The sequence below is a fragment of the Xiphias gladius genome, chromosome 17, assembly GCF_016859285.1.
Source record: "Xiphias gladius isolate SHS-SW01 ecotype Sanya breed wild chromosome 17, ASM1685928v1, whole genome shotgun sequence".
Taxonomy (NCBI): Eukaryota; Metazoa; Chordata; class Actinopteri; order Istiophoriformes; family Xiphiidae; genus Xiphias; species Xiphias gladius.
Genome location: NC_053416.1, coordinates 17,543,787 through 17,556,569, shown reverse-complemented (window position 1 = coordinate 17,556,569; position 12,783 = coordinate 17,543,787). Strand labels below are relative to the sequence as shown.

The 12,783-nt window shown below is 39.3% G+C and overlaps 1 protein-coding gene across 1 annotated transcript; it reads left to right on the top strand.

Annotated features, from left to right (window-relative positions):
* Nucleotides 1-2,863: 2,863 nt before the first annotated feature.
* Nucleotides 2,864-9,818, top strand: snx19a (sorting nexin 19a). The gene is made up of 11 exons (XM_040150794.1): nucleotides 2,864-4,354; nucleotides 4,448-4,586; nucleotides 4,671-4,771; nucleotides 4,851-4,970; nucleotides 5,438-5,556; nucleotides 6,061-6,151; nucleotides 6,259-6,409; nucleotides 6,678-6,801; nucleotides 7,787-7,971; nucleotides 8,062-8,149; nucleotides 8,470-9,818. Exons 1-11 carry the CDS (start codon nucleotides 2,864-2,866, stop codon nucleotides 8,597-8,599), a joined length of 2,739 nt encoding a protein of 912 aa, XP_040006728.1. The 3' UTR covers nucleotides 8,600-9,818.
* The last annotated feature ends 2,965 nt before the right edge of the window (nucleotides 9,819-12,783 follow it).

The window sequence follows — 12,783 nt, the reverse complement described above, 5'->3', positions numbered from 1 at the left end:
TTGACAGGGATGTTAGTGCTACTGTACCTTCTGCATCCACTGGCTGTACAGAGTTCCTTCTCGAATGCGATTTTGATGTAAATAACCTTCATCTTTCCACAGACAGGCTCTTATCTATTGGCTTCTTATTCATAAACAATATTTTTCTTCGCTCAGACCCTTCAGAATAATAAAAATATCAAGTTTGAAAATAAATCTATTTTTTATGACAATTAGGTAAAAAAAAGATATTTTGTCGGTTTTCTGCAAGGCAGTAATGCATCCAATATACAGATTAAGACACATATTATATCGGTTTAATGGACAGAAAATGCATATGTCTGATATACTGTAGCAGACATATTCTCCATAGTCCTTCAACTCCTTGTGGTAAATTCTATTGGAATACTCACTTTGAAAATATGAATTGGAAATTAATTTTGTCTTACACAAATAAATTTGTTATCAGCAAGGTTATAGAAAATCATACACTCAATTTATCCAACAAACTAATTTCTAATAAATATACTGTAGAAATTATCATATCCTTTGAATACTATAATATCTAGTCTTATTTTATGAATGTAATTATCGAAAAGTTTTTGGACTGCAGAACATGTATCTGATACTGTGGGACCAAGATTTATTTACAGAAAATAGATGTAATATTTTTCTATGAAGAAAATTTGGATCATATGGATCAAAGCCATGTTTTTATTTTAAATCTTCTTATTCTATAGGCCAAGTACATCATTGCAAATGGTCTCAAGGAAAACCAGGTATACACCAGTTCAAGAATGAGATGAGACATTACTTTGAATCACTATATGGAAGAACAAATCAGAAAACCATCTGGACAATGACTACTTGTAATGCCTTGAGAACCTTTTTTTTTTTTTTTAATTCGAATATTCATGTACCCCTTTACTTTTCTTTTTGTTTTAACTTATTTTTTGTTTGTTTGTTTTGAATAGTATTTGTTTATTCACTTCAGTTTTCGTTTGAGACCGGCCATAGAGGAATGTGTTGCTCTCCCACAGAGCTGTGAACACGGGGGATGTCTGTGCTGGCTGGGAGCTCAAGTGGACATCTTATAGCTAGTTATGTCTCCATACGGGCTGTGTGTGTCCATCTTGACTGGCAGACTGATCCAGATAATCTTTGTTGGAGGATTAAAGCAGTGTCCCAGAAGAGGAGGGTGTCCCATTCAGCCTGTATTCGTGCTATAAAGCTCCAATAACAACCTTTCGGGTAATGTATGCTTTACTCTCTTTGCTGGCTTCACAACGGGGATGAATATTCCTGATAACTGCAGACCCATGTCGGTAGACTATAGACTAGATGCCTATGCTAGGTGTAGCACCATCTGTGACCTCAGATGAGGGCAAGGTGTAGCTTCAGTAGACTGGTCTCAGTGCTGCAGCTTGCAGTGCAGGAGATTAACTGTCAGCTGAAGTTTACAAATTGGCATGGCAACAAGTCCCGCTCTGACGTGATAAACGTTGATTTTTGCACTTTTACGAGATTAGAATGTTGCACCAGCATTTGAATTTGTTTGTTAAGTACATTTAGACAAGTACTGAACCTTATAAGGTGCTTGTACTTGAGTGTTTCCATTTTCTGCGACCTCATACTTCTACTTAACCACAATTCAGAGGCAAATATTGTAGCCTACCCTACTTTTATGTCACTGCATTATCTGTTAACTTTAGTTACTGGTTATTTTGCATATGTCATACAAAATATAATGATCAAAAATGTTAAGATGTATTATCATGGATTAAGATAAGACTTTATTGATCCATTGGTGAGATTCACAGCATTATACTGTACGCCTACATAGTCAAAAATAATCCCCACCTTTACCAGCTGCAACATTAAAGTATTGTACATATTTATTCAATAATAATTACAATCCAATAAAATAATATGCATTAATTTGAAATGAGCTTTTCTGCATAATGAATACTTTATAGTGTATTTTAATGCTAATACTTTTACTTAAATAATATTTTGAATGCACTTGTAATAAAATATTTCTACATTGCCATATTACTACTTCTACCAAAGTAAATTGTCTCAGAAGCCCTCACTAGTGATTTTGTACTTGGCAATATTACAAGCTGATCAATGAGGGAGTGGTTGTTATCTCATCATGAAAATTATATCATAAATAAAAATATATTCCAAAAATAAAAATATTCCATATATCATTAAAAAATGATTTATGGAAGAGACAAACATATCAGCTCTGCAACTATTTATGTAACAACAGTACAGCTGCAAGAGTTAGTCGGTTGACAGAAAATTAATCATCAGTAGTTTGATCATCGATTAATTGCTTGAGTCTTTTTTTTCAAGGATAATGCCTAAATTCTGTCGTCCCAGATTTTCCATTGTGAGGATTTGCTGTTTTTCCCGGGTTTATAACATTGAAAAACTGAATATTTTAAAGTTTTAGACAGTAGGTTGGACAAACAAAGATGTCATCTTGGACTATGGCAAACTGGGATGGATCGAATCTTTCACCCTTTTCTAACATTTTATAGACCAAATGATTAAACAATAAATCGAGGATACGTTCATATTTATTGATAGCAAAAATATTTGTTAGTTGCAGCCCTAAACAATAGCAAAAAGTCCCATCAATATACAGAAATATTACACAACTAAGGTTTTGCGAGCAAGAGTTGCAACTGGCTTTATCATATGAGAATTTAAGCAGAGTTTTTTATTTTTATAAATATTTATTATTTAGAGTTTTTAAATCAAGTAAAGAAAGCAATCCAAAGCACCACTTTCTCATTCTTATTCCTTGTTATATCACAGGATATACAGGGTCATTGTCTTTTTTGAACAGGACACACTTCACCTGCTGACTGTAATGCCTTCCTTAAAGAGCTCTAATCACTGGACTTTATCAGAGTTACTTGGGCAGCGGAGGCTGTTAGGGCTCGGAGCTCTGCTGGCATGGCTTGTCCTCTTCCATCTCCTTGTGAACGTTTGGCTCCTCTGCATTTTCACCAGTCTCTTGGTGGTCCTCGGGGGTTGGCTCGGGTCCCGTGCCGTACTGGATGCAAACAGCCTTCTCCACTTGGAACATTTTTTTCCTCTTGGCACAGTTAATCCACCACTGTATTCCCCTGAACATGAGTGGAGGTTGAACCATGAGATCAACAGTGCTGTCCACAAAGCAGTGCGTGACTTTGTGTCCTCATGGTATCGTACCCTGCTGCCAGAGGTGGAGGGGGAGTTTGAACATGCAGTGCGTCATTCAATGTTGGAGTCAGTGATGGAGCTGAAGGAGCGTGCGCGGCGAGTGGACAGAAAAGCGCTGGTTCAACGGCTGCTAGAGCTGTACGGTTGTCATCTGCAGAGCTACATCACTGCAAGACAGATACGGTCAACACAGAGGGAGGGTATTAGCCTCTGGCAGCTCTACAGGGAAGTAGATGCCCCCCATCCAGCTGTGAGCAATGCAGCCGCTGAGCTCAGCTACTCAAGAGCTCTTGTTAACCTCGTCTTACATGTGCTTGTTCCATACCCTCAGATGGAAACCAGGACTGGAGGTTACATGGTTACAGAACTCATCACCTGCAATGTGCTGTTGCCGCTCATAAGCAGGGTGTCGGATCCTGACTGGCTGAACCAGACCATTGTAGACATATTTACCAGGTCCCGAGAACCACAGGAAGTCAATGTGAACGAGCTCCCGGCAGCTGCACTATACCGATGTCAGATCCAGCAGGAGTCCTGGACCACCTGCAGGTCAATGTCTTCTTCTGAACAAGCAGGCCTCACCAGCAGAAGCGCTTCTGACCTTGATGATCTACAGAGCCAGAGTACGACCTGTGAGAGGGACTCTTCACAGAGCAGCATGGTTAGCCTGACGTCTGTGGAGAAATTACAAAGTCGCCATGCAGGTTTGCTCACACCATGCAAAGTGAACTGCTGTTCAATCATGTCCGACCATTACTCCCGGTCCCCGGAGTCCAAAAGGATTTCACTGGACTCCCTCATTCAATCAGACTCAGAAGATGACCTGACAGGAGGTTTTTGTGACTGTGGTCCTCCAACGAACTTCTGCAATGTGAGCACTTTCAAGGATGATGAAGCCTTCAGCTGCTTCGCTCCTCTGAAAAATCTTCAGTCGAAGGTGGTTGTGCCTGAGGACTCCCAGTGGCCAGCAGGTATAGCCCAAGAGAAATCCCCATCGTGTCCTCCAAGAAGACTTTGTCTAACCTCCTACAACTTTGAGACTCCCAACAACCAAACTGCACCTGTGCATATCCAGAATGTACACATTTCTGGTACTGTCACTGCAAAGGAGCAGCGTGGCACTGGCACGCATCCCTATACTCTCTACACTGTGAAGGTAACACCAACTCCTACTGCCTTTAATGTTTGACTGATATTTGAATATCTTTTATTGATTATCACACATTGCCCTCCACTTTCTGTTTTACAGTTTGAGACAGTGGCTGAAACAGAAAACGGTGCGACTCTGCAATCGGTGGCCTGTCACGCTGTCAACCGGAGATACAGCGAGTTCCTCAACTTGCAGACGCGTTTAGAGGAGAAGCCTGAAGTTAAGAAATTAATCAAGAGTAAGAAATTAGCCTTTAATTGACCACTGAACTTTCATTTATCAAGACAGAGACATTATTGTAAGTCAATATTATGCGTTTCAGATGTCAAAGGCCCGAAGAAAATGTTCCCTGACCTTCCATTTGGCAATGCAGACAATGAGAGGGTTGAAGCCCGTAAAAGCCAACTGGATACATTCATTAAAGTAGGTATTAGGATCGAATCTTCAATCTGGATGATCGATAGTGATTTGTGTGGTCCTGTAATTTGAATGATTTTTCTAGCAATTAAGCAGCATTCCTGAGACAGCCAACAGTGAGGACATGCAGGAGTTTCTGGCTGTCAACACAGATCTTTGCACATATTTTGGAAGAAAGCCTTTTGTCAAGTCAAGAATTGATAAGGTGAGAAAACATCTACATAATGTAACTCTCATGAAGACCACGCAGTATGATCGTAAGAAAGTCTTAATGTGATATTTAAGAATTTCTTGATAAAATAAGAGAAGAATTAACACAAATGAGATAAAACTAATCAAATCTTAAAGGAATAATTCTATATTTTTGGAAATACACTTATTCACTTTCTTACTGAGAGTTAGATGAGAAAATTGATACCGCTATCCTGTCTGTACATTTAATGTGTGGCTGAAGCCAGGAGCCAGTTAGTTTAGCTAAGCATAAAGACTGGAAGCAAGGGGAACAGTTAGCTTGGCTCTGACCAAAGGTAACAAAATCTGCTTATCATCACCTCTACAGCTCACTGATTAACACTATCGAAAATGGGATCTGACGATGTATTTTCTTTGGTATTTTTTTAATAAGGGGAATTTAATTATCTCGTGTCTTCTCCAACTTGATTACCATTAAAGATGATGGAAAATGCTTTAGACACACTGAAGACAGCTTTCCCTCATCCTGAGCCCCTCAGTCCAACAGAGGACCTTGAGGGAGATCCTGATGGGAGAGCGATGGACAACAGAAAGTACAGGTGAGGGCTCTATATCAGCCCAGTGCAGAGATTACCAAGTTTTTTGCCCTGTGACCACTTAATAACAAAGCAGTGTCCGTGTGTGACCCATCATCACAGTTTGCATTTGCCTATGAGCTGTGTGCAATTCGACTAAAGTGTAATTTTCCCTTCTTAGATTGATTAATTTAAGTACATCTTAAAGGAGGTAAAATGATCCAAGATTTCACAAGAAAACGATTGAGTAGGAAGATCAGAGAAAAATTTGCCAAAAGTAAACCTAAGTTTGTGCAGCGGGGATGTTTTTCCTCTTGTCTTATCCCTCTAATCATCTAATGACCCCTTACAGTAGATTTGTTTTGGGATCACTTGGGGGCTCCTGACACACAGACCACTGATCATGCTTCTGGCTCTCAGGTCATTAATGAGCAGTTCAGTGCTGTATGGATCAGTGCTGGTTGTTCTGGTACTCTGTGTTTTGTTTTTGACTCTAATGGGGGCCTTCCGGTTTTGTGTTTCATGCAGGAGGCTTATGTTCCCAAACAAAATTTCCCCATCCCTCAATATACCTGACCTACATCCTAAAGTGACATACTGCTTTAGTGAAGGCAGCACTGTAAGTTACCATACTGTATTTACCATCTCTGAAAAACAAATGTGTGTTTGAAATGGACACTGGGCCCAGTTGACCTTTTTTTCGCTTTGCTCATTATGACTCTTTAGGTCCTCAATGGCATGTCGCTGTGTGGCCTGGAGAGCTTTGTCAAAGAGCAGGAAAGACTTTTATCTGGGCAGAATGGGAAAGAGGCAGCCAAGCAGAGCTGTGAACAGCCCCACAAAGACAAGAAGACTTCAGGGAAAACTCTCGGGACAGGTTGAGATGTACACAACAGTCGTGTCTTAAGTTTTATCCTATGCTGCATTCCTCGCAGTCCAAGAGAAGCAACATACAGTAACGTAGCATCGCCACTTGGGTGCAGCAAAAGTCCACTGTTGTTTTAAGCACAAGCTGAGAGTCCTAGTAGTCACTTTCAACCATTGATGTGTTTTGGTTGTACTTTCTATGTGTTATAAGGTGTCCCTCTGTTCCCATAATTGTTTTATACCTTTATTCTTGGTGTTTTTTTTCATGTGTGCTGCAGACACGGCTGTGGCAGATGTTGCATTGAACATCCTGTGTCTGCTGATGAAGGACCAGTGGAGTTGGCTGTGCACTGAGAATATACAGAAGACCATCAGACTGCTCTTTGGCACCTTCATTGAGAGGTAGTGGTGTCTTTCAGCAGCTTTGTAGCATTCACAAGTATTTTCCTACTGTACAACCAGCTGTAACATGTCAACAACTCAGTTTCCGGCATTGTGAAGAAGGCAGGTGTGTTCGTAAGAGTTAGTACATGGGACTAATACATTTTTGCAATTTATTAGCCCAATATATTATTATCGTTATTATTTTTATTATTGTTTTTTTAAAGAATTTTTGTTCTTGATCATCTACTTAAGAGCCTGGCATTGCACGTCATATACCATCCCATGTAAGAAGGCAAATAAGGGTATTTCCCAAAATGTCCTTTAAAATGAATGTGCCTCAGTGTACAGGTTAACAGAAAATTGACTGATTCATTAATTCATCTGTTGTAATAAAGAGACAGCAATTATAAGTTTACTGGTACTGACAATGCTTACATATGAAAATATCTGACTGCAGACCAATTTTGCAAGCAGGTGACATTGTGGCACTCAATTATTTTTCCTTCATACAGCTGAACATCCGGACCCTTGGTCCTTTTTTAGTATAAGGGGCAGCTTTATGAGGTACTGAGTGGTTTGTGGCACATGAATGCTGCAAGAGATTCTGTCAGATTGCCTTCCAATATACTCTTGTTTATGCCTTCCTGGGTACACAGCTTTAAACAAAGATTTCTCTAGAATTACCGCTGCTCTCATTAACTGATTATACTGGCCTCCATTTTTGGACTTGACATATGCCTCCAGGAGTTTTAAGGTTGACTAAGCATCTCGGTAAATGATGTTCTTGCCCCCGCAATGTTTTATAGAGATTTAAGAGTGTTTGTTGGTTTTGCTTCCCCTTGTGCGCATGTCTTTCAGTCTGTGCTCATCACTTAAAGCATGTTTGCAGGTATATGCCTTAATTTCATTTCTTTGTTATACACTGTGGCTGATACTGTCGTATCTACTTCTACCTAGTAGAATAGCAGATGCTGTTTCACTAAACTACTGACGTTTGTCTCAGATGGTTGGACGTAGGAGTTGCCTACCTCACCAGTGCCCCCTGCTGGGTGATTTATCTACAAGTGCTGCAGGAAGCTGTGTGGCCGGGAGGCACACTACCTACTCATCCACGGCCGGAGCGAAGTGCTGCAGAAAGAGAGGAAACTAAGGAGCAGTGTCTGGACTGTCTAATGCAGCTGCTCCCAGGTATCTAGCGGCTGTTCGATTGCACGTCAAATGCTTTTTTGATTTGCAAGGCTCCTGAAACTATCTTGTCCACTATTTGTACTGTAACAGAGCTCATCACTGACATGCTTGGCAGTGAGAAGTACAGACTGAGCTTGGAGACCATGCTGGAGTCTTTACAGAACCATCAGATAAACAAGTGAGGCAACAACCAAAGTGTCGAGTAGATATGCCTCTGAATTTTGCTATTTTAAGATGGCTACACTCAGGAGCTCATAAACAAAATTGTAAAATTAAAATTAAACCAAAAGCTGAGAACAGTGTATAACTACTTACCATGGTAACAGTAACTATACTATAGTATACTATAGTATAAATAAAATGTTAATGTTCAAGCTAGAAATGAATAGATCTGTTGTATTTAATAGTTTTCACATTTCATATTATCCATGTAAGCATCTGTCTTGATAACTGTGGATGTCAGTCTGTCATTAATCCTGTTTGTGTGATTATGTGCAGGCATCTGATCTACTGCATCTGTGACCTGCTGCTGGAGTTTCTGATCCCTGAGTCGTGTGACGAGGCCTTCCAGAGGTCTCTGCTGCAGAGCCTGGCTAAAGACACAGAGAGGGACAATCCTCACTTATGATTAGTACATGATAGCACTCTGATGCCTCACATCTGGAAGCAATTGATGGATGATGTGCAATTAATGTATATAAGTGTTGTGATGAGTTCAAAATTGTCTGTAGTCACTAGATTCTATGGGGGGATGGCAAAGAATAAGAGCAGTCATTATCTGGTTGATCAGCGGTCGAAGGGTGCTTGTTCAGGGATTTATAATAAACTTCTCTACCTTGTGACTTACTGTAACATAAAAATGAGAAGTCTGTATAAGGACTTTACTCTGGCCTATATTTTTTGTCATCTGATGGCTGGTATCTCACACTTCTCAATGCAGTCAGTGCCTATAGCTGAGCACTGTGATACCTATCAGTGAAATCAGCTGTGTGGGGGAGGGACCTAAGTTATAAATGGTTTCGATCCTGTCAGTTTCACAAAGACCCCCTGAGGAAGGTCTGTAGGGACTGAGACCTTAGACTGATGTGCTGATTTGTAGACTGATGTCCTGAATCAATAAATGTAAGAGCAGTGTGTGGGATTCCCCATCTCTTCAAGACAAATACATACAATGGTCCTAAGATTTTACGTTTAGCTCCTTCCTTGAATTCCAAAGCTGTCTCAATGATAGTGTTGTGTTAGTGGATGTGTTTTATAGTATTTATTCCTCCTTTTCCATAAAATTATGAGTATTTTCAACCTGCTCCAGCTTTTATGAGCAGCTTTATTCCATTGGTCATGCACGCACGTTCTCACTGATGAGGTTCAGTTTATACCTTCTCTGAGAAACCAGCCCCAGAGTGTTGGTTGTACTGTAACTTTTAACTTGTGGTTTAAAGTTTGATTGACATATATTACATTATCTGGATTTTGAGAGGCACTATGTAAGGTCATCGTGTAGACTGCACACTTGTAGTAAGTTCACATTTTATGAGCAACCATGGAGGTAGTGTTTGCACATTGCTGCTCAGGTGACATTTTATTTTTTTGAACGCAATTGTTTTTACAATAAAATTGTACATAGTGTAGCTTTAAGGTGAAACTTTAAAATTGGATTGTCATGCTAAGACTTTGTCCTGGCACTGACAGTGATGTTTTCAACAACAACTGACCAACATGATAACATGGTCTGGACTTGCTTTTACCTAATAGTCTTTGGGAACCATGCTTGAATGAAGACCGTAATATTAAGAGCACTATTCCATGTATGAAAAGAGCGTAAGATTTGACACATGTACTTTAAATAATTCAACCAAGATCCCAGACTGATATTTCATTGATAAAAGTGATTTAACAAGCAGTGTCAAAGTCTTTCCATGATCTTTTGATGCCGACCAGCCTTTGAAAAATACTCACAGCTTCAAAGACGATTTGTTTGATGAACACCTTACTGCTGGATTGATTAAAAATGTTCCTTTTATATTTGACTTGAGCAGCAAATTAAGAAAAATGAAGAACAAAATCACCAGCATCTATAGAGTGTTTCCATATGCCAACAACACTCAATTTAAGATGAAAAACATTTTTGCCCACAAAATATCATACGTGCTTTCTTGTGAAACTGTGTCAAACGTTTTTCTCAAATTAATTCAGTCCAAATCAGTGTATTTCTGTCTATTTCAGGCCTGCAGTGACATAAAAACAACAGCAAAACTTAAAGTGAAATCAGTAAAAATTTAGGTCTCTGTTGCCAATACTGCTGGTATCTGTTCATTGTAAGACATACAGTCACTTTTAAAATTATGGTTGTTAGGCAATGTACCACATGTAAAACTATGTCAGACTTGAGCCAATATCACAGTATCAGAGACAAGTAGAAATGACCTTTTAAACTCTACAGACACAAATCCCTCTGGATTAAACTAAACACTGCAGTGTCTCACTGTGTGTCCTGTGCAGGGATGTGATGATGTGCCAGAGATCAGCACAGTGAAAACACTCATCGTTCTAGTGTGAAAAATTGGGATTTATCCTTTAATAAGACTGCCATGCGGTCTTATTTCCCCTCTGCTCTGTCGTTTCCCTGTGTGTTGGACATATAGACATTTTAGCAGAGGTTAACTCTTTGATCTTGTTTGCGAGGGAAAGCGATTTCTCTCATTTCATGTGTTCCTGTAGGCTACGCCATATACTTGCAGGTGCTGAACCACAACATGTAGACCACTTAAAGGGAAGGATTTGATCACGTCAAGGCTCCCAATAGATGCTGACAGAAAACGGATGCGCCTTCCAAAATCCGTCCATCAGTTTATCACAAATAAGCTCAAAACAATCTGAGAACCTTCTGTCTGCACTGACATAACAAAAGAGGCAGTTTTGGCCTGCTGACTGTTTAAAGAGGTGTCAGAAGTAATATGCTTAAGAACCAAAAGTTTCATCCACTTATCACTTACCTCTAGTTAAAGAGACATTTGTAATTATATGTTTGATTGCAAAACATTTGTCTTTCAGTTTATTGATTTTACAGTTGTGTTTCAGTTCCCGGCAGTAGGATTCAACAGGTGCTACAGTTAAATGGAATCTGTGCTCAATTCAATTCAATAGTCCTACAACAGATACTGTCTTTGTGAAGCTTTAAGATGACCCTGTGTCTAACACTTGACGTTGTATAGGGGGTGGCAGAAATAACGGGAATACATGGTGACAAAACACAATCCAAACATCACCTAACCTCATCCTTTTCCTGATACTGATGCTCACATACAAAAACTTGTATCATTTGTGGATTACAAGTCCACTCCCTTTGTTTCCACGTGTAGTTCAGATGGACATTAGAAATTAGATCTTAGGAACATTTAGCACAACTCGCTTCCTTTCTCATGATATCATGAGCTGATACTGGCTTGCTCCCACCTCCTGTCTCATGCTTTGGGACTTCACTGGCAACCAGAGCAGACAAAAACACTCAGGCTGCATTGATGGTGGCCCCATACGTCTCAAAGTCAAAGCAGCTGTCTTTTCACCACCAATCTCCCACTGGGACAAACGTCTGTGAGAATTCACAAGGAATCTCTGACTGACAGGTGGAATGCTACAGTTTCAAATACATCAACTATTAATAATTGATTTGTTGACTAATTTCAGCTGTGTTTAGAAATGTATTGTACATGATTTAAAATATAGGGGATTCTATTCATTTTATTGAACAATGAAAATCCAAACTTCTTGAAATCAGTTCTCTTCCTGATAGTATTTGAATGTGGAGAATACAATATGCTTTGTGTATTTAAAGAGACTATAATTACAAAACAGATTTTGGTTTTTTTTTCGGAGACTGGTTGCCAGTTTGTTTAAGATCTTAAAAAAGAGCATTTTAACAAAACCTTTACACAGCCCAATCGATCATATATATTGTGCGGCTCTGATCACACACTAAAGATGCTACATTAGGTTACATTACATTAATCTGGCAGATGCTTTTGTCCAAAGCGACAATAACTGCATTCAAACCACATAGTAGCAAGAGCTAAATCTTGAGCGAGAGCAAATTTGGGAGTGTGTATAACACATGATCAAAAGCCTGTCTTGTGCTACAGTACAAGTGCTTGGCGATAACTTTTTCTCACATAAATTATATATCAGGTTTAGGCAGCTGGACTTAACTTTCTGCTTTTGCCTTAACAGTTCATTGTGTGCAGTTAGTCTGTAGCCTTCAGGCCTTTTCTCGTATTTATCAAGCAGAGATGCTCACATGTCATGCAATGTAATCTTCTGGCTCAAGGTTGTTTAAACCCCCACAGTTAATTCTAAGAAACTTACAAGTGATTTATATGACATGCTATTACGCTATTCAGGCAGTGGTTAATTTCACCTCTAGCGGCACCACGAGGTTGACATTTGTGGTTTTTACTGAAATTTCTCAATAACCATTGAATGGATTGCCACGAAATTTGATGCATGTACACTTTTATGTTCCCCCTGGGAATAAATTATGAAAACTTTGGTTATTCCTTAGCTTTTTATCTACCACCATCATCTTGCCAAAATCTGAATTTGTCCAATACTTTGGTTTATGACTAAGTACCTGCACAACTAAGGAGCTGGGCTTTGTGTATACTGCTAATTAGAAAATTTTAGAATGTTAGCATGCTACAGTAACTAGCCAAATTATGATAGTAAACGGGTAGACATTATACCAGCTTAGCATCAGACAACTCTAGTTTTAGTTTTATTTTACTATTTCCTCTCAATCTTTGGTCCAACATATTTACA

Coding starts and splice junctions, on each gene's coding strand:
- snx19a (XM_040150794.1), top strand. CDS start 2,864: ATGCCTTCCTTAAAGAGCTCTAATCACTGGACTTTATCAGAGTTACTT. Junction 4,772..4,850: donor AACTGGATACATTCATTAAA/GTAGGTATTAGG, acceptor TGATTTTTCTAG/CAATTAAGCAGCATTCCTGA. Junction 5,557..6,060: donor ATGGACAACAGAAAGTACAG/GTGAGGGCTCTA, acceptor TGTTTCATGCAG/GAGGCTTATGTTCCCAAACA.